The 26,903-nt window shown below is 38.5% G+C and overlaps 1 protein-coding gene across 10 annotated transcripts in view; it reads right to left on the bottom strand.

Moving 5' to 3' along the window:
- Positions 1 to 26,903, bottom strand: part of Foxj3 (forkhead box J3) — a 98,292-nt gene that overhangs the window by 23,467 nt on the left and 47,922 nt on the right. For all 10 annotated transcript variants that reach the window (XM_042271800.2, XM_076564950.1, XM_042271798.2 and 7 more), the window contains 2 exons: positions 21,576 to 21,650; positions 4,035 to 4,118 (listed from right to left, as the gene is read on the bottom strand). In XM_042271800.2, the coding sequence (XP_042127734.1) occupies positions 4,035 to 4,118; positions 21,576 to 21,650 (159 nt within the window). The remainder of the gene's footprint in view (positions 1 to 4,034; positions 4,119 to 21,575; positions 21,651 to 26,903) is intronic.

The following is a 26,903-nucleotide window of genomic DNA, read 5'->3' as shown; positions in this document are numbered from 1 at the left end:
CCAGTGTTCTTAACAGCTGAGCCATCTCTCCAGCCCCTCTATTTTTTTTAAGCCAAGGTATTTTAAATAGTTTATATAGTACTACTTGGCCTTTTTCCTTCAAATAATTTGCATAGTATTTTAGAGAACTTAAAAAAAAAACTACCCACAGCCATTTCCCCAAATGGTCCAACAACTTTGTTCCTTGAAAGCTTATACTGCACACACAGGCACTAGAGTGACATTACTAACATACTGTCACTTCCCTGTGATGGTAACCCCATACAATCTATCTTTACAATGGGTTATGAAGACTCAGCAACCTGTCTCCAGCTTCCACCTTCAACTTCTGCAGTCAGTCCTCCTAGACCTTCCTTCCTGCACCAACCATGCCAAGCAGATCTCTGCTTCAGAAGCACCGCACTGACCTGTGGAACCACAGAAGGGAGTCTTTCCTAAACCTAATCACAGATGACAACTGACTTAAAACTTAAACAAAAACAAGAAAAGATACTCCCAAGGGCTAAATATCTTAAACTATAACGTAACAATTTAAAATTAGTTTTTCCAACTTAAAAGAATGACAGATCACAACTTTATAATGTAACCTGCCTTGTTCCTAATTTTACTGTTCCGTGATAAACTAAATTAAGGGGCTTTAGATTCACAAATGTTACTAAGATATACATGATCTAAGATGTTTCCTTAAATAAAATCCAGCCGGGTGGTGGTGGTGCACGCCTTTAATTCCAGCACTCGGGAGGCAGAGCCAGGCAGATCTCTGTGAGTTCGAGGCCAGCCTGGGCTACCAAGTGAGTCCCAGGGAAGGCGCAAAGCTACACAGAGAAACCCTGTCTCAAAAAACCAAATAAATAAATAAACAAACAAACAAATAAATAAATAAATAAAATAAAAATAAAATAAAATCCAATGGCTACTTAACATGTAAAGTATTATAACAAAAGCAATATATACTACAAAACTCTCTGATGAAAAACAGTACATATAAAATGGGCTAAAGAGCTAAACAGAGAATTCACAAAACAAGAATCACAAATGGCTGAAAGACATTTAAAGAAATGCTCAATATCCTTAATCATCAGAGAAATGCAAATCAAAACGACTCTGAGATACCACCTTACACCTGTCAGAATGGCTACGATCAAAAACACCAATGACAGTCAATGTTGGAGAGGATGTGGAGCAAAGGGAACACTCCTCCACTGTTGGTGGGAATGTAAACTTGTACAACCACTGTGGAAATCAGTATGGCAGTTTCTCAGAAAATTAGGAATCGAACTACCTCAAGACCCAGCCATCCCACTCTTGGGCATATACCCAAGGAATGCTGATCCATACCATAAAGATACATGCTCAGCTATGTTCATAGCAGCACTATTTGTAATAGCCAGAACCTGGAAACAACCTAGATGCCCATCAACGGAAGAATGGGTGAAAAAAATGTGGTACATATACACAATGGAGTACTACTCAGCAGAGAAAAACAATGAAAGCATGAAATTTGCAGGCAAATGGATGGAACTAGAAATAATCATCCCGAGTGAGGTAACCCAAACCCAGAAAGACAGTCATGGTATGTACTCACTCATAAGTGGACTCTAGATATATAAAATAAAGAACAATCAGACCACAACCCATAGAACCATGGAGACTATATATATAGCATGGAGGTCTCTAGGACGACTGACTGTGGCTTATAATAAATTTCGGTTTTACTCAATTATTGAAAAAAAAGTAGCCAAATGAATGGAAACACATGAACTATGAACCAAAGGCTGAGGGGCCCCCAGCTGGATCAGGCCCTCTGAATAGGTGAGACAGTTGATTGGCTTGATCAGTTTGGGAGGCAACTAGGCAGTGGGACCAAGTCCTGTGCTCATTGCATGAGTTGGCTGTTTGAAACCTGGAGCTTATGCAGGGACACTTGGCTCAGTCTGGGAGGAAGGGACTGGACCTGCCTGGACTGAGTCTACCAGGTTGATCGCAGTCCTCGGGGAAGGATTTGCCCTGGAGGAGGTGGGAATGGGGGGTGGGCTGGGGGTAAGGGGAGGGAGTGGGAGGGGGGAGAATAGGGGAACACGTGGCTGATATGTAGAACTGAATGGTATTGTAAAATTAAAAAAAAGAAAAGAAAAACAGTACATATATACAACCAGCCCCTAAGATTCTTTCCATATTAAAAACAGTCACATTGATTTACCAGGGCAGGAAGTTATCATGACTTTAAAGACACTCTCTTTCAGAATATTTATTAAAACACGTGTCCACCTGATTACATGAATCCTGCTCTCAGCTTATCTCCTCACATAAGTTCCTTTCCCACACTGCCAAATAACAGACAACTTGACCAAAATAAAGCATCAGCAATACTGAGAGAATGTAGTCCATGTGGATGTCTTGTTTTGAAATTTTTCCACTTTAATCTTAAAAGTGAAAATTAAGAAGCACATAGTAGAAAATAGAATTTACCAAGTGCCATGTCTAAATTTCACATTCAAAAGCACCTACTTCTCCACCTTGAATCTTCTGTTTCTTTAGATTCTTACAACTGTCAGCAGTCTGAGGGGAAGTCTAGGATTCTCAAAAGTAAACAAGGTTTCTCTAACAACAGAGTAAAAGAGGATTGACATCTAAAAAGTGTGCAAAGTTGTCAACCCTATTATCAATTCCAATTTCCAAAAATAAAGTCAAACTTCAGTTAACTTCCAAAGAAATAACAGAAAAAAAGAAAAAAAAAAAAAACATGATTTCTCAGCCCCTTCATCTTATCCATCCAAACTGCTTGAGAATGTCATGGGCTAAACACTTCAAACACGTTTTCCCTTCCTTCAAATTTCTGCCAACAGATATTAAATGTTTTGTATTTAATTCACATTTAATTTTATTAAATTGATGCCTGGTTCCAAAAAGTCTGCCTATCTAAACTCTTCTGTGGCCATGCCTCATGTGGCCCTGATTCAAACGTAATCTGAGGTCCTGATTCTTTTTTTAAGACAGAGTCATACTATATATAGCCTTGGTCCTTATTATCAAGGCTTAAAAATTATATTCCTTTACTAGTAATAGGCAGTCACATGTCAATTTATTTCACCACACATTACATGTTTTCTTCCTGATCTACTCTGCAAACATCTATCCACTACAGGCTGTGTAACACACTAACATTAGAGACGTGAATACTTAAGCTGTGTGACATGAATACTTAGGCTGTTCCACACACTAATGTTAGAGACATGGATACTTCTTTGTCTTTAAGGGGAGATTAGTCCAGTGAAGGAGAAAAATATAGGAAAAAATTACTATAAACTATGCGTGGTTTTAAAAAAGAACTTTATAAAAATTCTACACCACTACAAATGCAAACAAGAGGAAAGGCTTTACTAAGTAGTAACACCTGAAGCAAGTAAACACAACAGCAAAGAGGATGAGTATGGATGTTTAGCTGAAATGCTGCAACTGTAGAAAGAGTGAGAAAAACTGAGATGCAGTCAACATATGGTGGCAGTTGAAGTGTTGACTATACATATTAAAACACATAACTGAAGTATCAACCAAAGGTCTTTTCTTGGAAATGAGCTTTAACCATGGATTTATAGCAACACAGGCACACAGATTGTATTTCAAGTGATCCTTATATGGATGAAAGTAGGGAAAAGCACTGTGAAGACAATGAAGAAAATGTGATGTAACCAGGAAGAGCATCCGTGCAATGGCTGTTATTTCAATCAATCCTCAGTGTCGGAGGAGCAGAGCAAAGCTACCAGACTAAAGCTCAGATGCCTGGGGTGTGAGTCTCACACATCAGTTGTGTCCTAATAGAGCAAAACCTTCAAGCAATTCCTAAACTGCCTCCCTTGCTCAACGGGTGAAGACCAAACAAAATGGGTCTGAAAAATGCTCTGAAAATACTAAACAGTATCAAACAAAATCTTCCTTTGCTTGCGATTATTTTCTACTGGAAAAGAGCTGTGAGTCTATACTTCTGATAGGCTGATATCATATCTGATATGAATCATGATAATGAGTTAATTTACCCGTTCTACAGATCGGGCCCTCTTCTTTGACCGAGTAGGCAGCGTATCTTCCTTCGGATTGGTGTCTATTGCCCAGTAAGAACCCTAAAGATAAAGAAAGAAATGATATTAATTATATATTACAGTAAACCTTAAAACATTCAAAGAAATATTTATAATCTTCTCTAAAACAAAACATTTTGCAAATGTAACAACCAACAAAAACAGAAGAAATGCAGCTGCTCATTTGTGTAGGTGGTGCCAGTAGCGGAGCTCCAGGCCTCCCACCTGCCAGGAAAGGTTCCCTACTGCTAGCTTCACCTCCAGCCCATTTCGGAAGTTTTGATTCTGAAATAGGATCTCACTAAGTTACTCAAGAGGACCTCATCCTTGTGGTCCTGCTTCAGCTTCATGAACCATTGTGATCACAGGTACGCACAACCCCGCCTAGCAAAACTTTAATTCTAAAATGAGAAAAGCGAAGAGACCACAGCTGCATATCTCAGTCCAAAGGTTCTTGCCACACTGAGTCAAGAAGAAACTAACTACCAAATGTGTTTTTTGTATGTGACTCATTCTTTATTATTTTTAATTTAAAAACTGTGGGGTGTGTGTGTGTGTGTGTGTGCTTTCAGTGTGTGGTTGTGCATTCCTAAGCACATATATTGTGACCAGAGCACCATATCAGGTGTCTCCTCTGCCTCGAGGAAGGCCTCTCACTGACCTAGAAGCTCAGTGTTTCACAGGGGTGGATAGGCTGGCTGACTGTGAGCACTCCAGAGCTGTCTGTCTCCATCCCTCAATGGTGGGGTTACAAGAACATGCAACCATACCCACCCAGCTTTTTAGGTAATGGCTGGAATTTGAACTCAGGCCCTCATACTTACAGATCAAGCACTATCACCTCCCAGCTATCTCCCCAGACCCTGTAACGGATTCTTTGCAGTGATTATATTATATAGAGATTTACACCTAAAAGTAGTTTACAGTTAAAGATACTCTAGTCTCTATAGCCTGGGACCCCACAAATCTAAATGTAAGAAGAAAAATTTATAAAGACAACTAGTTGAACACATTCTATTTACATAAGGGCACTCTGAGGTCTGCGCATAAATCTTTTATTGCTTATTCTGTCATAATTTGTTTTCACTATATCCTTTGATAGTTTTCCCATTATTCATTTACAATTATGTATTGAGCACCTGCTATGTTTCAGATACTTGAGAAAACTACACAAATCATGTCATCTGCACATTATACAGGTGAGGAGACCAAAGCTCAGAAAAACACTGCTGAGCCTTGATCCTTAGTTCCTCACGTGTGCATACACATCCGTGTGCATACACATCCATCTGGGAGAAGAGAGGGAATAAGAAAGGAAAAAGGTGAGACAGACGCATTTCAAAAATGGGAACACAATGTGTAACCCCCCAAAGTGCCGGCTAGTCGACATGACACAAAGTAGTGTCATCTGAACAGAGGGAACCTTGATTCAGAAAATGCCTCCAGAGGGCTGGAGAGATGGCTCAGCGGTTAAAAGCACTGGCTGCTCTGCCAGAGGTCCTGAGTTCAACTCCCAGCAACCACATGGTGGCTCACAACCATCTGTAATGAGATCTGGTGCCCTCTTCTGGCCTGCAGGCAGAACACTGTACACATAATAAATAAATAAATCTTTAAGAAATGAAAAGAAGAAGAAGAAAGAAGAAAGAAGAAGAAGAAAGAAGAAGAAGAAAGAAGAAGAAGAAAGAAGAAAGAAGAAGAAAGAAGAAGAAAGAAGAAGAAAGAAGAAGAAAGAAGAAGAAAGAAGAAGAAAGAAGAAGAAAGAAGAAGAAAGAAGAAGAAAGAAGAAGAAAGAAGAAGAAAGAAGAAAAGAAGAAGAAAGAAGAAGAAAGAAGAAGAAAGAAGAGAAAAGAAAAAGAAAATGCCTCCATAAGGTAGGCCTGTAGGAGCCCAGACCACTGTGAGTGGTATCATCCTGGGCTGGTGGTCCTGGGTTCCATAAAAAAGCAAGCTAAGCAAGCTGTGAGTAGCAAACCAGTAAGTACCATTCCTCCATGATCTCTATGTCAGCTCCTGCCTCCAGGTTCCTGCCCTAACTGCTTTCAATAATGAACTGCTATATCAAAGTGAGGGTGAAATAAACCCTTTCCCCACCAAGTTGCTTTTGGTCACAGTGTTTCATCACAGCAACAGAAACCTTAACTAATACACCAGATTTACACAATTAGCTGAAGTAATATTACTCAGACTTAGTCTTGCTTTCAGTATTTCATTTATCTTCTTCATCTGCTTGTTCTGCAGCACTTAACAATAAACAGCTCTCCTCTCAAGCTCACACTTTAACCAGACATGATTACTGTACACATGGCATGTTGGTATGTGTGCCATGGCACATGTGTGCAGACCAGAGGACAAGTCTATGAAATTAGTTCTCCCTTTCCACCTTTATGTGTGTACCAGGTATGAACTCAGGTTTGAATGGTAAGCACTTTACTTGCTGCACCATCCTGATGCCTCCCCCCGCCCCGTGTGCGTGTGCCACCATGTCTGGTTTACAAGGAACTGGGAGGAAACCCTGAACTTTGTGCGCACTGGGCGAGCAATCTACCAAATGAACTACATCTGTAGCCTCAATCAGTCCTGTAGACACAACATGTTTCATGAATCTGCATTGGAACCTCGACAGTGGTTGCACTATCTACAATATCCATCCTACCACTAACCAACCCATATTCCACCTTCAAACTTACTCTAAACATTAACCAAGGAAATCCTCTGTTCTTCCTGCCATACTCATTCTCTCTCTTTTTTAACAGTCCTGTATTTTTACCTGTTTAGACCACTGATTGCACTTCACATTAATTAGTTATTATAGTTTTGTCTAGGCTCTGAGCTCCTTAAGGACAAGTTACTTTACTCATTACTGTAATGACCAGTGCCAGGTGCAACTGTAAGACACCAAGCCAAGTACTCAAAATAAATCTATACTGAAACAAACAAACCAAAAACCAAACCAAACCAAAACAAAACGAAAAACGATTGTTCAACAAACTAGACCAAGAATGGCAGTGTAGAGGGTTACGATGGCAAGTTTATTCAGTTACGATGCTAATTTATTCAGACACCGGAGCTTTCCACTGGCCGTATGCCTCTAGGCTACCCTCTCAAGTGGTCACTGCTTTTCAATGAATGAATCTACTAGATCTGATATAAATGTGACAAGAAGCATGTAAAACATGGATGTTCTCAAAAGCATAAACTAGTGCCTAACTGGAAGCTTACAATGATTAAAATCATGACATCCTAGTCTTAAAAAAAAAAGTAATGTATTAGCATAGTAGTTTCTATATCCTAGAATTTCACAAATCAAGTTTTAAGCACAATTTACATGAGTTTATGAGTAGTGTTCAGCCAGTATTTCGCAATCTAAGTAGGAAAAAATTACTGAGTTGTATATACTGGGAAAAACAAAAACAAAAACAGTGCTCGTGGAAATAATAAACACCTGTGTTTGGTTTTTAGATTACTGTGTGTATATGTATTAACCTAGGGAAATCACTCAATGTCCAAACTGTAGATTTACACATCACTATAAACATTTGAATACAAATACAAAAGCAGGAGATGATGAAATAGCCCAGTGCTTAAGAGCATTTGTTGCTCTTGAAGAGAACCCAAGCTCAGCATCCGCATGGTAGCTAACAACCATCTGTAACTCCAGTTCCAGAGGATCTGACACCCTCTTCTGGCCTCCGTGAGCACTGTACACACATGGTGCACATACATACATGCAGGTAAAACCATACACACAAAAATAAAAATAAACAAATTACCTTAAAACACAAAGACAAATGTTTTAACAGTTCTTGTACATAAAATACCACATAGAGATCAAGGATGGGGCAAAATCTATTATGAGCACTTTTTTTGTGCTAAGACATCTCACCAACCCGTTTTACTTTTAAAATCAACTTCCCTGAAGTATGTTTTAACAAAAAACAAAATGCACCCATTTTAAGTAAGTAATTCAAAAAGTCTTAATAATGTACACACCCTGTAATTAATCAAAATCAAAGCCAAAGAACATTCCATCACCCGCAAAAGCCTCTGTGTGGTGCAGCAGAGTTACCTTCCTTTGCCCACCACCTCCCTCACGAACATCCAGAAGTCTGCTTCCTGTCATTATACACTAGCTTTTTGCCCTTTCTAGAATTTTGTATAAATGGACTCAAACTGTTAAGTTACTTCCCACTCTTCTCAATAATGTGAGAGAGTCCTACTCTCCATTCCTGCAACATGTGCTTCTCTGTTCAAGTGTAGTTATGTCTCTGCGGTTCTAGTCTCCTGATGAATGGTAATACAGCTCTCTTTTGTCAGTTTCTCATTGATTTGTGTTATAAATTTTTCATATATGCTAAATAATGAATCCTTTGTCAGATGTATGTACTGTGAATATTTTCCAGTCAATGTTTGCATAATGGTACTTTATAAGGATCAAAAGGGGCTTACTTCAATAGAGTCTAGTTTATCAAATTTCTTTCAAAGAAAAAAGCCTTTTCCAAGACGAAAATTATTTTCTGCAATGCTTTCTTCTAAAAGTTTTGTGCTCTCAACTTCTATACTTATGTCTCTGTTTCATTTGATTTTCAACGTAAATAAGGATTATTTTTTCCACCATGATATACTAGGCAGTCTTGAGAAGACTGTTATATCAACTGAATACATTAATACCTTTGTCAAAAGTGAGCTTACTGTATACATGAATCTACTTCTGCAATCTATCTGCTGAATTCATCTAGACTGTGTTCCAATGACACATTATCTTGATTTTTGTAGCTGCATGAAATTTTGAAATCAAGTAATATATACTCTAAAACTTGGGAGTTTTTCAGGTCTTTTGCCCATAATAACACGTGAGCCCACTTGTCAATTTCTACAACCCTGACATGACGCCGGGCGGTGGTGGCGCACGCCTTTAATCCCAGCACTCGGGAGGCAGAGCCAGGCGGATCTCTGTGAGTTCGAGGCCAGCCTGGGCTACCAAGTGAGTCCCAGGAAAGGCGCAAAGCTACACAGAGAAACCCTGTCTCGAAAAATCAAAAAAAAAAAAAAAAAAAAGTATTACATAACCACACATAACCAATAGCAGGGAGTCCTCTTCTCTGCAAGCATGCTGCTACCTCTCCATTTGTGTAGGTTTCCTCTATTTCTCCTGGTAATGTTTTCAGTAAGCAGATCTGCATCTATTTGTTAACACAGTTCAGAACTGTGGATGCTACTGTTAAATGGGGTGTGTTAAATCTTCCAGTGCCTTGCTAGTCCATAGAGATTATGTGCCCTGCATCTCAAGACCATGCCAAATCCTTGTTCTAGTTGCTTTCACAAAGTCTTTGAGATTTTCTATAACAATAACTTGTGGAGGGTTTAACTTACTCTTTTAAATTTAGATGTTTTCATTTTTTCTTTCCTAATACTATCAGGTATTGATGAAAGTAGGTATATTCAAGCATCCTTCCCCTATTTTTAATCTGAATGAAATTATTTAACATTTTGTTTAAACATGATGTTCTAAAGTTTTCATATACACTTTTAATTTAAAAAATTCTTAGTTTGTGGAATAATAAATCTTATCAAATTATTTTTCCACAGCTGAAACAGTATGATTTTTCAGCTTTCTCTTTCTTATACAGTGAATCACATCAACTGGGTCTAATTTTAATCTTTATTATATCAGTGGGACAAATCCCACTGATCACAATTTTCTCCTTTCTATACAGCAAAAATTTCAACTGGCAAACTTTTGGTTAAGGATTTAAACTTTTTTTATTCTTTTTTATTTTTATTAGAAAAAAGGGGAAATTGTAATGTTTTATTTGTGTGTTAATAAATAAAGTTTGACTGGAGATCAGAGGACATAGCCAGCCATAAACAAAAGTCAGGCAGTGGTAGCACATACCCTTAATCCAATCACATGGCAGGCAGTCTCTTTAATCCCAGGACCAACCATAGAGACCTGGAGGTCTGTACAGACCGGGAGTGATGAGGAAGTGAAGTGGCTGGGCTAAGAGCCAATGAGAAGGCAGAACAGCAAGGCAATAAAAGAGCAGGTTAGACAGGAAGAAGTTGGTTCTCTTGGGAAGCTACAGAGGTGTGGTGAGCTAAGGTTAGCTGGTGGCTATCACTATTTCTCTGATCTCTATGGCTTTCACTCCTGTATTTGGCTCTGTGTTTCTTATTTAATAAGACTGTTTAGAAATTACATGTGTTCCTGAATATTGGTCTACAGTTTCTCCTCATCTCTTCTTTACCCAACCTTACTTTCACAGTTATGCTGACCTCATGAAGTAATCTGGAAACTGCTTCTTCGTGTGTGTGTGTGTGTGTGTGTGTGTGTGTGTGTGTGTGTGTGTGTGTGTGTGTGTGTTTACACACATATATGTAAAAAAATGTGTAGGGCCGGTATTACTGCTTTTTCTTTGTTCATTTCTTCTTCCTTACTATTATGACAGCTCCAGGTTCACCTTTGTCCAGGGTGGCCTTGAGTTTGCAATCCTCCTGCCTCAGCCTCCTGAGCATCTGGGATCATAGGCCTGCACCACTAGGACTGACTCAAATTACCACTCTTTGTTATTTTCCTGTTTTAAAATTTATTTTTATGTTTACTTTTACTGGGGGAGATGCATGCACAGCATTTCTGAAGGGGTCAGAGGGCTAATTTGTGGGAGTCAGTTGTCTCCTTCCATCATGCAGGATAGAACTCAGGTTGCAAGGCTTGGTGGCAAGTAGCTAGGCCTGCTAAGCTATCTTGCCAACCCCGTTCTGTTCCTTTCTTCTTACTATGGTATGGACTCAATTCATCCTGTTGTTTTTATGGTATATGAGTAGATTAAAAAGTTTGAAACCGGGCTGGAGACATGGCTCAGCGGTTAAGAGCACTGGCTGTTCTCCCAGAGGTCCTGAGTTCAATTCCCAGCTACCATATGGTGGCTCACAACCATCTGTAATGAGAACTGGCACCCTCTTCTGGCATGCAGGCAGAACACTGTACACATAATAAATAAATAAATCTTAAAAAAAAAGTTTGAAACCCTTATCTTTCCGCATAAAGCATTTAAAGCTATAGCTTCTTTCAAAATAACTGCCTTGGCAAACCCCAAATGGTCAGTTGTATTATCAATCAGTCCAAAGTATTTTTCCAATATCTTGTCATTTCTGCTCTGGTGACCAGAGACATTTTAGAAATGTTTAATTTCTAATTTCATTTTCTTACTTGTTCCTCTGAAAGTGTTCCCTTTAGAAATCTACTCATTTGATTTCTTTTATGACCAACCTTCATGAGCATTCTCATATCCATTGGTAAAGAAATTATTCCTGACATTGGCAGGTGTGCTGTTCAGATCCTTAGGTGTTTTTCTGTCTCATTATTCAATTACTTGCTCAGGAAGTAACTGTGGGTTCATGTACTTTTCCTTTTAGTCCTGAAAGGTGATTTTAGTTTTTCCTTTGGAAGCACTGGTTTTGGACATATTTCTAATTTTCAGACATTCCTGATATAACAATGTGCCAGTCAATGCATTTTTTCATTTAGATAATTTACGTTTCAGCTCTACACTTTCTATTTGTTTTCTTCACCTATTTTCCAGTTTGTTGAAAATTTTTATATGCTCATAATCACTTGAATGTACTGTATCTTAACTACTGAATGGGGACACTGCTTTTCTGGGACTGAAACCAAGGTCTCATACATATGCTGTACCAACAGGGAAAGTACATACAGATGTATACAGCTGTTCTGAAATGTATTTCTCCTAAATTAGGTCATTGTTCCTTCTACTTCATTTAGTAGTAGCTGAGATCATTTCAAATTTTACTTCAGTCATAACAACATTGTTTCTCATCTTTTTAGGCAAGGTGGCCAGGAGATTTTTCTGAGTAATACACTGAGTTAACTTCTAACAAACATAGTTTAACATTTGGATGATCATAAGTTATAATAAGATCATGTATTAACCCATAATGTTTATTCAAATCCCTGATATGGTCAGATTATGAACAATTACCACAACTCTACTTCCAAATGTATCCAGAAAACTAGTACTACAGTTTCCCATATACTTTTATTCATAGTTATAAATTTTTAAATAAATGTTATTTCATAAACATTTTGCAAAATATTAGAGGCCAATAGAAAACAACCTTGAAATATTTTATATGACCTATTCAGATTAAGAAAATTCATAAATACAGAAAATAAACGGTTGCCAGGAGCTTGAAATGGGAGGAACAAGAAGAAAACATTAATGGAAATTGTTCCTTTTTAAGGTGATGAAATGGAAATGCCTCGAGTTCAGCAGTGGGGGTTAAAGAATAGCTTTACAAATATGCTGAAACTACTCGGTTATTTGATCCACAACAAAAGGTGATGGTATACAAATCGTATCTAGATAAAAACGTGTATTTGCAAGGGGGTGTGGTAATTTGAATGAGAACAGCCCCCACAGGCTCATGTTTGGGAAGGATTAGAAGGTGTACCTTTGTGGGTAGAGTATGGCCTTGCTGGAGTGTGTCACTGGGGGTGGGCTTTGAGGTTTCATAGCAGATCAATCAGGACGTAAAACTCTCAGCCACTGCTCCAGTGCCATGCCTTTCTGCTTCCCACCTTGACATGAACTAACGCTCTGAAACTGTAAGCAAGCCCCCAATTAAATGCTTTCTTTTACAAGAGTTGCCTTGAAGGCTGGGTGGTGGCAGCACATGCCTTTAATCCCAGCACTTGGGAGGCAGAGCCAAGAGGATCTCTGTGAGTTCGAAACCAGCCTGGTCTACAGAGCGAGATCCAGGACAGGCACCAAAACTACACAGAGAAACCCTGTCTCTAAAAACCAAAAAAAAAAAAAAAAAAAGTTGCCTTGATCATGGTCTTCACAGAATAATAACTATGACAGGGAAAAAAGGGTCAGAGACTTCTAATCTAATACTGGTTATGCATGGCATAGCTGAGTCACTGTCAAAAAACAAAGTAGTGCCTGGAAAGAGTTCCTGTCTCCTGATTTCTAGTTGAGTCCCAGCTTTCTTTTAGGATACGGTAGTCACTGGGGTTCTTCTTCCTACGAGTTTTATTCTAGTTTATGTGCATGTGCAGATGTATGTGCGCCGTGTGCATGCAGGCTCAGAGACCAGAAGAAGGTGTCAGATACCCTAGGACTAGAATTACAGGTGATAGTGAGCTGTCCAATGTGGGTACTGAGACATAAATTAAATGACAAAGTGTTTGCCACACAAACACTCTGTATGCCAGCATCACACACAAACACACAAAAATCAATTTTAAAAAAAGAACATTGCATAAAGATAAAAGAACAATTCAAAAGGACAATTAAAAGCACCACACATAAATATTAATTTGAAATGAATCATGAACATAAATGTAAAACATCAAACTTACAAAGGAAACAGGAAAAAATCTTTATGTACTAGTTGTCTGCCTGTACAGCACACAAAAATCACCAAATAATTAAAAAATACATTTATTTCACTAACATTTAACATGACTCTTTTTACAGCATAATTATAATAAAAAGGCAAACCTCAGTCTGAGAAAGTATTTTCACAATATAAATCTATCAAAAGACTTCCATGAAGCACACGTGTACGCACGCACGTGTACACACACACACACACATACTTCTCAGTAATGACATCAATAATTTTTAAAGGCTTGAAAAGAACCTTCAGAAAATATACACAAATGGCCATAAAAAGATGCTTTTTAAAAATCAGTGGTGATTAGAACTGGGCAAATCAAAATCATGGTGAGATACTGCTTTGCACTCAAAATTAAAAACATTAGAAAGCAGCCAACCCTGTGAAAAAGCATGCACACTCATATGTTTGACAACTCTACAAGTTCCCTTACATGAAAAAAACCTATGAAAAACTCAAAGATCACCATCTAAAGCCAGGTTTGACCAGATTTCATCTGTAATCAAGATTAGACATGTAAAAGAGCTCTGGTTCTATTAAGTAATATACAAATATAGGCATCAAGTCATATCAACAACTATACAGGCAGGTAGATCTCTGTGAATTAGAGGCCAGTCTGGTCTACTGAGCTAGTTCCAGGTCAGCCAAAGGCTACACAAAGGAACCCTATTTTGATAATGGGGGGTGGGGGGGGGAGAAGAAGAAAGAAAAGGTTATTATCTGATTAGGTAGAAAAAAAGTAATAGTTTTTTTTTCCCCAGAGAGCAATTCCTATCCTAAGTGGCTAGCAAACGTAAATGGCTAATTCTGTGAATTTTATGTTTTAAATAAGCCCACTGAGAAGCATATGCTGTTTCCACTCTTCCTTAGCTCTCAACGCATACCTATTTTAAGAACTTTGAAAACGAAACCAGACCCTCTCCATCCCTGACATCCATAGTTTTGTATCACATAGTAATCTTTTCTTTCTCATTCCCAGTTTCTATGTGGCCATTCATCTTGCCCACAGCATCTTAAGATGCTACTGCAACCTGCATGTCCCACATAAAAAGCAACCATACTTGCCGGCTTGAGTCTGGTTTATTCTCATCGCATCAGTGTAATAAACAACCTCATCTTTCCCTCAGAAGTGTTACTTTAAGCACCAGCGCTACTCTCTCCAACCACAAAGGAGACTATTAATGATCAAACACAGTAGGCTCTCAAAGGCAGGCTGCTTGGCTGGCGGAATGAATGAATGTATAAACGATTATCCCAATGCCAACTTAGGTTCCTGGAACATTCCTTTTGGAACAAATGCAGATTTCATCGCTTTTAAATGCATTAATTATCAAATTAAGTAAATGAAGTCTAGAGGGACATCTAAGTAATTTACTCTTAGACTAATAGATTTAAAATATGCAATTACCATATTGATTTAATAAATGACTTCTCTAAATGTTAAAGATATGTAAAAGTATCTTACGTGTTTTTATTTAATCAGTACCCTAATTTAATTCTTTCAGAATTTTTTATAGTTGAATATAAAGTTTTTCTATATCATTCTGAATGTCTAAGAGACACACAATTCACCTATCCTTAATACGTAACCCACTAAAAAGGCAGCTTAATATGACTACTAGCTGTTTTAATATGACTACTAGTTTGTTAAATCTCAAATTTATCATTATCTGGTCTAAGCCTAAAAGAAAGGAATCTGATGATCTAATAGCAACAACTCTCATAGTCTCATGTTGTGTGGGAAACCCACAGGATGGAATACATGTAGTAAGATGGAACAATTTAGCATCATGCTAAATTTTAAAAAGGCAATTAAAAAGACCATGTACTGATTACATGCCAATCTAACAAAGGCAAAATTCTTAGAAACAGAAAACACATTAGGAATTGCTAGGGCCTCAGAAAGGGGAGACTGACTCCCAAATGACAGAATAACATAATCTTGATCACAGTGGTTACACTATATGCTTCTCAAATTTTCTAGAATTGTAAAGCGAGTGATTACCATTTATAGCCATCAAAATTAACTTTCAGGTTAAATATTTTATAAGATGGTTAGATCTGGAAAGGGGACACAACAACCAAGTGTGACACTGCATGTGCTGAGGGGAAACTGCTCACAGCATGCTGTAATGCGGGGGTTGGGAGCTCTATCTTATGAGTCTTTCAAATTCTTGAAATACCCATTATCAACGTTGGCTTTTGATTTTCAAAGATTTTATTTTATTTTTATATATGTATGTGTAGGTGCCAGGGGTGCCAATGGAGGCCAGAAGAGTATGCTAGATCCCCTGGACTTAGAGCTTCTTAATGGACAGTTGTGAGCCATCAGATGTGAATACTAAAAACTGAACTCAGGTCCCCTGCAAGAGCAGCAAGCGCGCAGCTGAGCGATCTCTCCAGCCTTTTGTTGTTTAACGGAAGTACCTCATCTGCAGCTTAGACTGGCCTCTGCCTCCTAAGTGCTGGAATAGTACATATGCCACCAGGCCCAGCTACCCCTGGCTTTCATACCTCAGTGTGTCTATCGACTGATATGACATTCACAATTGACCTTTGCCTTGACGTTCGCTCACTGGCATCAATCCACTTCTTTACTTTTGGACCTTGTTATTAAATCCTTTAATCACGATTCACTTGAACTTTGTTCAAACTGCTCCTTCAACTAAACTCGATTATGTCCTATGACCAGACGGCAGCTGGGGCTCTTGGCTCCAGTTATTTAAAACCACTAAGTCTACTCAAAGACATCAAAAACGCTAAAACATGGTTTATAAACTCCTATGGGTTTTTTGTTTTTGTTTTTTAATCTTACTCCAATAGGATGTCTTCATTTTTATCCAACTACACTCCCGGTTATCCCTATGTCCTATGTTCTCTCTGGCTTTATACAAAGAGACAGATAAGTAGTCAACTTCCTCACAAACCATATGCATGTACTTTAAGTCTGGTGGTTTTGTTTTTTGTTTTTGTTTTGTTGTTGTTGTTGTTTTGGTCTTCCTTCTTTGGGACAAATAACTAATTCCCACAAAACTGTCAAACTCTTAATGTTCTATTTTATGTTCGCATTGTCTTTAAAGTTTTTCTACATCTTTTAAAAATAAGATGTTCCAAATGGAATAATCTACAATTACATCACCCACCTGACACCCAAAAAAATTTCCTTTGAAGATAATGCGAAGAGTTAAACTGTGTTATGTTCCTTTATACTAAGTCAGAGGGTGGAATTAAAAAAAAAAAAATCACACTCTCAGAAGTTCCCGAAACTGCTTCTATAAGCAGCTAAGTTTGTTTCTTTACAAATAAGATGAGAGCAAAATCTACATAGCCATGGTGACCTTCTACTCTCAGGCAGTTTTCCCCACCATCATTCTACATAAAGCTCCTCTTCTGAAGTAACTGTATGTAATTAACGACCCAGAACAGGCAGGTAGACTCCACCATCTTAGCTATTAGTAGTCTACGGCTATTCGTGCTACTTATCGAAGCTACTTCTGAGAGTTCTTTGTATCCTTTCAAATGAAGTATTCTTCTGAACTGGAAAAAGAACCAGGCTGAAAGAAGACTAAGTCAGGAAACAAAACACAGCTACCATTTTTAAACGGAAAATCAACTGTGTTTTCATAATGCAAGCAACACTTACCTTTAAGATCACTATTAAGCATATACAAACTAAAGAATAAAACATTTACAAAAAAGTTTTAGATCAATAAATTAAACAAAAATAAGGAAAACAGACCTAATGAGCAAGGATAAAAAATATGGTCGTTAAAAATCAGAGAAAGGAGCTCAAGAGATGGTTCACTGACTCAGAGCACAGGCTGCTCTTCCAGAAGCAGCTCACAACTGTCTGTAACTCAAGTCCCAGGAAACCCAAAGCCCTCTTTTGGGTTCCCTGGGCAACAGGCACAAACATGGTACACTGAGCTACACACAAGCAAAATACTCATACAAAGGAAAAAAAAAATGCCTTAAGCAAAAAATATAGGATACATAGACATGGAGAAAGGACTCCAACTCAGAAATGACCAAAAAAAAAAAAAAAAAAAAGTTCTCCTAAAAAGAATAGTTATGGGACAAAATAATTTCATTTTGTATTTCTTTAGGGAAAAAAAAACAATATGGCTCTTTGAAATTATTTCAAAGAATAGAGGAAAGACAGACTTCTTACATGATGAAATAAGTAATTCAACAAGCACTTTGGGTCTAGGCCACTCTTAATACCTCTCTGGTAACACAGCGAACAGGAAGCCACAGCATGAAACAAGGGGAAAGATGTTATGTCAGTTATTTCTACCTCTTTGGCCTAATGGGCCAAGGCTAGAGCTAGCAAGATTCTAAGAGATGACAAAATCCATTCTATACCCCAAACCAAAAACTATTCCCACCCCACCTTGGCTCAATGGTTTTCTCCTACTGTGGTGAAGGTGGTTTTGGAAAAGCTTCTCAAATGCCAGAAAACAGTAATATAATAAACAAAACAGCAACAACTTTTTATAAATACCCAAACATAACCAACATGTTGGCCTCCTCTCAAGAAGACAGGTATGTGAAAAGCACTCAGCTACAAAGCAAGTGAACCTCACACGTTCAGCATTCATCCTAAGCTGCTGTGCTGATTACAGATTACTTGGAAGGAGGTGGAGCAACACAGAGGAAAGTCCTGATGTCACTAAAAAAACATAATCTCTACCATTAACTGACCTAAAAAAATCAAGTCATCAAAGCAGGTGGAGGTGGCGCATGCCTTTAATCCCAGCACTCAGGAAGCAGAGACAAGCAGATCTCTGAGACCAGCTTTGTCTACAGGGCAAGTTCCAGAACAGCCAGGACTACACAGAAAAACCCTGTCTCAAAAAAAAGAAAATAAATAAAGTAAAAAAAATTAGTGGAACTGGGGGCTGGAAAGAGACACTCCTAATGATAAGCTGAAAAGCCGGTTGCAGCTCTTTCTGAAGAATTCCTCTTCAAATTAATCTGCCTTCTGCAACTGTTATGTAAATAATTATGACCAGAATAGCTGTCGCTAACTCCAAACTGCATATGAACAAATAGAATCCTGGCCTTGCCCTTAACTATCTCTTCTATAAAGTGGGGTAACACTGAGGTTTCAAAAACATCTTAAAAGCAATGTAATTTTGTCTTCTTCTAAAGCACAATTTCATTCAATCTCATAAAGGGGCTATAGAGATAGTTCAGAGGTTAGGAGCACTGGTTGCTCTTAAAGAGGACCCAGGTTCAATTCCCAGCACCAACATGGAAGCTCACAACTACCTTTAACTCAATCTCAAGGTATTCAACAACCTCTTCTGGTCTCTGGGGACAGAGATGTGATAAACAGACTTATATGCAGATAAAACACCCATGCACATAAAATAAATAAACTTTAAGTAGCAAATAAAAATGACTTTATTCACAGAAATGTGTTACTTTTAAGAACAACTTCATAACATTACCTTCTAACCAAAATCAGTAAGAACAATGGCTATTACTCAAACCTAGCTTTGGGATCCCAAGTGAAAGCAATTATACTACCATAAATCTAGCTTGTGAGATTAAATAAATTAATGAGAACAGTGGCAGGTTTGATGAATATAAAACATTAACGCTAGAGACAAATGGTAAAAGCTGAAAGCTCATACCTCTCAGTATTCATCTCTATTTTTTAAAATATTCTCTTTTTAATTTTCTGTTATGTATGTGTATGGGTTTGTGCACATGAATATAAGTGCCCATGGGGGCCAGAAGAGGGTGTTGGATTTCCTGAAGCTAGAGTTATGGGTGGGTGTGAGCTGCCTAATACAGGTGCTGTGAACCTAACTCAGGTCCCCTGAATTTTTCCAGTCCCTCTGTATTTTAACTACATTCTGAAATAAACCTAGTCCCAAACGGTAACTACAAAATGAACTCTACATTTTTCAAATCAGCCTTACTCCATGATACTATTTAATTAAAGAAGGAAAGGGTTTTACCTTCTGTGCATAAGAAAATAAAACTGGCAGTCAAGTGTTTAATGGCCTTCCAATTGGTTACAATTTAGTTACATTAAATAAGTTAGAAATCAGGTATTAATTATAGCAATTATTTACGCCCTTTAAAAGTTAGAACTAGGGTTGGGGATTTAGCTCAGTGGTAAAGTGCTTGCCTAGCAAGAGCAAGGCCCTGGGTTCAATCCTCAGCTCAAAAAAAAAAAAAAAAAAAAAAAAAAGGTTAGAACTAGGCATGATGGCACATGCTTGCAATTCCAGCCCTAGGGAGACAGAGGCCTGCTCCAAGTTCAAGGCCAGCCTAGTCTCCATAGCAAACACCAAGACAGCAGGGCTACATAGTAATGACATGTCTCAAAACACAGAAACAAGCAAATTTTTAAAAAGTTAAATCAGAATCAAGTGTTTGTAAAATCCAATTAGTGCCTTCATAGACTTTAAATTATATCTTGTTTTTTAAAATTAGTTTTCAACGTGCTTTGTATACTAACAATGAAAATGACCAGGTGTGGTCACATACAATTTTAAACCCTAGTACTCGGGAAGGGAGGCAGATGCAGACAGATCTCTGTGAATTTGAGGCCAGATTAATCTACTTATCAAGTTCTAGGCCAGCCTATAGAGTAAGATTCTGTCTTTAAAAGAAAAAAAAAATTGTGAGGGACGTTAAAAATTAACTAGGTCTTTTTAAAACAAGCCTGAAAGAAATTTTTCATTATCAATTCCTACTCACAATGCTAGAGTTATGAGCATAAATAAAAAGTAAAAAAGTAAGACTATTATAGGGAGAGCAAATCCTCAAAAGTGCTATGTTTCATCACTGCTCAGGAGTGTGGGCGTCAAGAAAAGAAAGGAAGGTACAGTATGCTCATCAACAGGGGTGTCGCCTCTTCAATGGCAATGACTGCTGTGCAAGCAACTAGGGTTCAACAGTGGACAAGATAAACATGATTCAGAAATTCAGACTCTGTAGATAAATGAAGAGTAACAACTAGGGGGTGGGGTCAGCATTTCTGAAAGACTGCTGGCTGCTTTGTGAAAGATCCTATAAACAGAGACAGCAAGCCCTAAAACAGAGACCAGTTTAGGAGCTGGTGTAGCGTAACAGTGGCTACACTGAGAGAAACCCCACTTCAGGGGAGTAGTACTAGAGCACAATCTTAAGGGATAAACAATTAGCCAAAAGGAGGTGAGGGAAAGAACTGAACATAACCATGTAAAAGACATGCTTATGAAATGGTCTCCACAGAAGCCATGAATGAGCTAAACTACAACTAAAATAACAGTAAAGCTGAAAAGGATATTCTCTAACAAAGAACAGACACCTAATCACTCAAATAAGAACATTATCTTGCCAACAGGCATAACTGTCTCACAGTCCAAATCTAGCAACTCATGTTGACAACCAAGTATGATCCAACCCAGCAATCTAAGCTTTAGAAAAGAACTGATTCTACAAAGCTGTAGCTGCACTACTGTTGCACTAAAACAAAACGGGGGTGGGGGGTGTCCTCTCCCCTCTGGCTGAAACACTGAAACTGTAATTCTATCAGGAGATAATAAAGCAACTACGAGAATGGAGTAGAAACAAACTTATTTCATTAAAGCACTTTTCTACTTGCCAAGTACACAGTTAGTTCCAACCCAGGCAGTAACAGCTAAGCTACTACAGCTCCTGACAAGCAGCTCAACAACTGGTTACATTCCACAATTCCACATACAACACTAAGAAAACAACCAACAAAGCTAGGTAAAGCAAGGCAAGCTATCAATGACAAGCTCTCACTGGCTTCTTTGTTACTTTAAAAGAGCTCTCAAGTTGGGGGTGAGGGGTGGCAAAGCATTTAATTGCAATTGTCAGGAGGCAGAGGCAGGTAGATATGTATGAATTCCAGGATAGCCAGGATATAGTGAGAACCTGTCTCAAAAAAACAATAAATAAATTTTTAAAAAGAGCTGGTCTTTAACATATCATCTAAGCAAGAGTGGGAAGGAGTACTTGCTGTTTCACTCTGATCAGTGAACTAGAGAAGGTCTTGATTCATATGTGCCAAGAGACAAAGCACTTCAATTTAAGAAAATGTCCTACCTTTCCAGGATCATCCTTGGATCGAGGCACTTTAAGGAAACATTTGTTCAGTGACAGATTATGTCGTATGGAATTCTGAAATTAAAGAAGAAAACCATTGCTGGGTCAATGAACTATGAAAAATTCTACCCCATCTTTAAATACAAAATAAGAAACCTATATATTTCTATGAATTGAAATACAGTTACAAATAGAGCTAACTTTTAATATGTGCTTCAGGGGCTGGAAAGTTGACTCAGTGGGTAAGAGTGCTTGCTGCACTTGCAGAAGAGCAGAGTTTGATCTCAGCACCCAAATCAGGCAACTCACAACCAAGTAAAATTCCTGCTTCAGAAAATCCTATGCCCTGTTCTGGGCTCCAAGAGCACCCACCCCAACATGCACATACCTATACAGACTCGCATACATACACATAAATTTTTTAAAAATATACAAACAAATGAGCTTCCAAGTTAAACCTTTCTGGTTTTCAAATTAAGTATAGCATATTGTAAATGAAAACAGGTTATTAGAATCATCAATTCCTAGCAGATTTAATAACGGTGTGTGTGTGTGTGTGTGTGTGTGTGTGTGTGTGTGTGTGTGTGTGTGTGTGAGAGAGGGGGGGGGGAGAAGCATTTAATTGCTTACAAACTTTACTGGTGCAGAAAGATGCCTATGATGCAATACTAAACATTAAATATCAAACACAAAATTGTACACATATGCTTTAACTGTGTGTGTGTGTTAAGATTTATTTTATATGTGTGAGTGTTTTTATCTGCACGTGTCTGCACACCATATGCATGCATGCCTGGTGCATACAGAAGCCAGAAGAGGGCATCAGATCCCATGGAACTGGAGTTACAGGAGACGGTTTTGAGCCACCAAGTAGGTACTGAGAACTGAACCCAGGTCTTCTGGAAGAGCACCAAGTGCTCTTAACCTCTGAGTCATAATTTCAACCTCTTAACTGTGGTTACTTACATGTTTGTTTATTCTTGGAAATAAATAAGGATGCCAAATGTCAGAAGCTACTCTACATAGGCTTTTAGGTGGTCGCTATATTCTTTTTACTTTCCTACAAGGTCCACGTATTAGTGGTAATACGTGGACCTTGTAGGAAAGTGCTGAAGCCCAGGGATACAGCACACCAGGAGAGAAAGCACTTGCTCAGCATGCACAAGTCAGAGTCACTCTCCAGCATTCCAACAAAACAAAGTGTAAAATTCCACTGCACTAGAGGTAAGCTTGGAATAGGAACGTTTAGGAGAAAAACGATCATATGGTAAACACATAGTTCAGAACCTTAAATTAAATAAATTAGGCAAATACAGATATTGTTTAAATGATACTATTGGGGCTTTCACAAGTAGCTATAGCCATCTTTGAAATAATGTTTTCTGAAAAAGATATAATCACACCAGTTTACCTATACCTATATGAACTGAGGCCCTTTCTTTCACCTTGAAAAGCTGTTTTTAAACTAAATAGCTAATTTTTTAAAAATACGTGTAAAAGAGATTCGGTTTAAATATAGGTAAAAGAATGTATCTAAACCGGGCGGTGGTGGTGTACGCCTTTAATCCCAGCACTCGGGAGGCAGAGCCAGGCCAATCTCTGTGAGTTCGAGGCCAGCCTGGGCTACCAAGTGAGTCCCAGGAAAGGCACAAAGCTACACAGAGAAACCCTGTCTCGAAAAACCAAAAAAAAAAAAAAAAAGAATGTATCTGAACCTGGGTGTTGGTGGCACATGCCTTTAATCCCAGCACTCAAGGCAGAGCCAGGCAGAGCCAGGCGGATCTCTGCGAGTTTGAAGCCAGCCTGGGCTACAGAGCAAGATCTAGGACAGGCACCAAAACTACACAGAGAAACCCTGAGAAAAAAAAAAGATTGTATCTGGTGACTTATTGTTCCTTTCTTATTGGGAAAAGTACACAAGACATTCCTGTGTAAATCACATTTATGTTTTATTTATTTAACTTATGTATGCACACATGAGTATGCATATGTGGAGGTCAGAGGACAACTTGTAGAAATCAGCTCTCTTTTGCCATCATCCCAGAGATGGAAGTCAGGTCAACAAGCTTGGTGGTTAAGTGCCTTTACCCACTGAGCCATCTCACAGACACACAAAGCCCTTCAGAGACATTTTTTTGAAAGAGGATAAAAATGAGAAACAGTAACAGAGGTGGTGAATATGAAGAGAATACATATGTATGGACAGAAGTATCATAATGAAATCCCTTGCTCTGTAATACACAGTGATAAAATTGGAAAAAACAGAACAATCGATTCTCTGAAACATAAACCAATTCCACTGCTCCATTACAAAGGCATATAGAAACAAGGTTCTATTTGTAATAGGAAAACTACATGAAAAGATACTGGGTCAGTGGGTTATTAAAACAGGAGAACAAGGACATGAAGGAAGAAAGAGGTCTTGGAGGAGGAGGGAGTTTAGGATGGACAGATCAGGATACATTAAAGTGTCAAAGAATAAAATTAATAAGATAAAATTATGCAGCCGGGCGGTGGTGGTGCATGCCTTTAATCCCAGCATTTGGGAGGCAGAGGCAGGCGGATCTCTGTGAGTTGGAGGCCAGCCTGGGCTACAGAGTGAGTTCCAGGAAAGGCGCAAAGATACACAGAGAAACCCTGTCTCGAAAAATCAGAGAGCGAGAGCGAGAGCGAGAGCGAGAGCACACTATGCTGGGTACAGAAGGCAAAGAAAAGATCTAAATTCCTCAATATAGCAGAAAAGAACCACCAACTTAGGTGACAAAAAATACCTTTGAAGAAGTGGAGTGTTTGTGAAATCATCTATTCATGAATAAATGGACTAGACAATGATTCTTAACAGAAAATATCACAAAGCCTCCCTTTTTCCAATTAAATGCTCCAAAATCCATTCCCAAATAACTTTTGTTACCTGTTTATCCTCAAATGGCCAAATTTTTGATAGAGAGGGGCTCCACCTGCATTTAGCCACTACTTAAAATGGTATCTTTGGAGGTTGTATTTTTGGCATAATGTCTATTTTTAATTTAAAGTTCTGAAGTCTATTCAGAGTGCTTAGCCCTAACTGGAGTATTCATGTCATATTCCTTCCCTCAAGACTTGAGGACTCTATGCAGAAAAGGGACAAAAAGACTGTCCAGAGGTGGTGAATGACTTAGGGAGATGGTGTTCTCCAGACCCGACAGGAGAGACGCAGCACAGAGGAGGAGATTCTGACAGCACACACAGGACCTACACAAGCTCAAACTGGACAAAGACCCACAAGGAGAAGAGCTCAGCACGAAGTCCCACTCTGAACTAAGGAGCTGTTGGCATTTCATTGCTGTGAGGAGAAGGGAAAGTCAGTACTCTTAAATGGAGGGACACCTGGTATATGGACCACACTGTAAGACAGATTCCATGTCCAAGAATAGTCAGACAACTCAAACTGGAATCAACTGGCTTTTTAATTAAGGGCTTTTTAATTAAGGGGAGAGGGTAAGGCTGGGTGATTGGGGAAACAGAAGAGGATTGGGATGAATATGACCAAAATACATTATCAAGTTCTCAAAGAAAAGAAAAAAAATTTTAAAGAGCCTTTAGTCTAAGAATGAATACAGTAGAACTTTCCTCTCCAAAGTTTATGTATAGAGAATATCTCAAAATATTCTCTCAAAAATGTACTGTATACATTTTTATCAAGAGATGTATACAGACTTTATTTTGAAGCCCATCTCATTACCAAACTAAATTTACAATCTAAAAATGATACTTCTACCTCTGCTTAGAATGCAAGCAACTATAAAGAATACATCTCTAACAATGGCAAAACACTTTTTTTTTTTAAAGTCAATTATTTTGGAACTGTATCAGATCTCACATCATAAGGCACCTAATGAGACTACTGGGATTAAAGATGTGAGCCACCACACCCAGCTGAAACTTACTAAACTTTTAAAAAACCAAGGTTTGGGGCTAGTGAGTCAGTTTATAGTAACAATAGCCCCAGAGTTATACTCACTCTCAACCTTTTCTCCATAAGCATTTATCATGTGCTCATTAGAAAGACTGGAGTAGGGTAATTCATCCAGAAGAGTAGGTCTCCATAGTAATACAGAAGAAAGAAGTGAACGTCAGGAGCAGAATGGTGAGGAATAGACCACCTACTAAGCCTACCAACCTTCACATTGTTTTTTTTTTTTTCCTCTCATTTTTTGAGACAGTCTCTCTCTGTGTAGCCCTGGCTGTCTTGGAACCTACAATGTAGACCAGGCTGGCCTCGAACACACAGAGATCCTCCTGCTTCTGCTTCCCGAGTGTTGGGATTAAAGGTGTGCGCCACTGCCACCCTTCCATATATGGGTTTTTGTTTTGTTTTGTTTTGTTTTCCCTTCATAGATTTTTAACAAAGCACAAATATGTAAGTCTGAGGTGATGGCAAACAAAATCTCTCCTCCATAAGACTCAGGTAAGGCTTCATTACTTCTGGGGGAAGAATGGAAATAAAACATTTTTGCTTCTACAGAGAGACAGGAAACCCTTTACCAGGATACAGGCAAAAATCTACTGATAATATAGGGAAAAAGCACAAGCAAAATCCTTTTCCTCTGGGAGAGGCATAAGCTGCTGCCCTGCTCCCTAAGAACTGACATGATAGCATAAAGAGGGGTCTGCTACATCTCAGGAAGGAACAACTACAGCTCCAAGGCTAGCCTGGCTTGAACTAGCAGAACACTGACTAACAAACAGCAGTTTGGTGACAGGGGGACAAAAGCATTGAATTATACTCCTGCCTGTAAATAGTCAAGGCACATCTAAACACCTAAAATCTAAAAGAATTGAGAAAATGTGTGTGTGTGTGTGGGGGGGGGGGTTCTATAGCATACAAGCTCTGTTGAAGTACAACAGGAGCACACTGCTGGAAGAATGAGAAGTCTAGTATGTGTAAGACAAAGTCATCATCACCACCTAAATTCAGCTCATCTACTGAGACTGAGTCTCCCATATGAATAGCCTGGGGGAAAGGAAAGGTGCCTTGCCATTAACAAATAAAAACACTACTTCAATCTCTACGGTTCTTCTACAGATCTACCTGGTATTTAGGCAAAGAGTGTATGAGAGAGAAAAGCAAGAAAAACATCACTGACAGAAACAAAGTAATACACACAACCCAACTGAGAGAGAAACTTTATAAGGGTCAGAAACAAATTCTAATTATGATTAATTTATTAAGGGATCCAGTGGGAAAAGAAGTAAACAATTTGCATTGAGAGATAAAGAACTTTATAATAGAGATGTAGAAACCATAATAAACATATAAATAATAAACAAAAACAGAAATACCAGGGG

This window comes from Peromyscus maniculatus, chromosome 2, assembly GCF_049852395.1.
Source record: "Peromyscus maniculatus bairdii isolate BWxNUB_F1_BW_parent chromosome 2, HU_Pman_BW_mat_3.1, whole genome shotgun sequence".
NCBI classification, from domain to species: Eukaryota; Metazoa; Chordata; class Mammalia; order Rodentia; family Cricetidae; genus Peromyscus; species Peromyscus maniculatus.
Note: the sequence above shows the minus strand (reverse complement) of the source record. Positions and strands in the feature narration are given on the sequence as shown.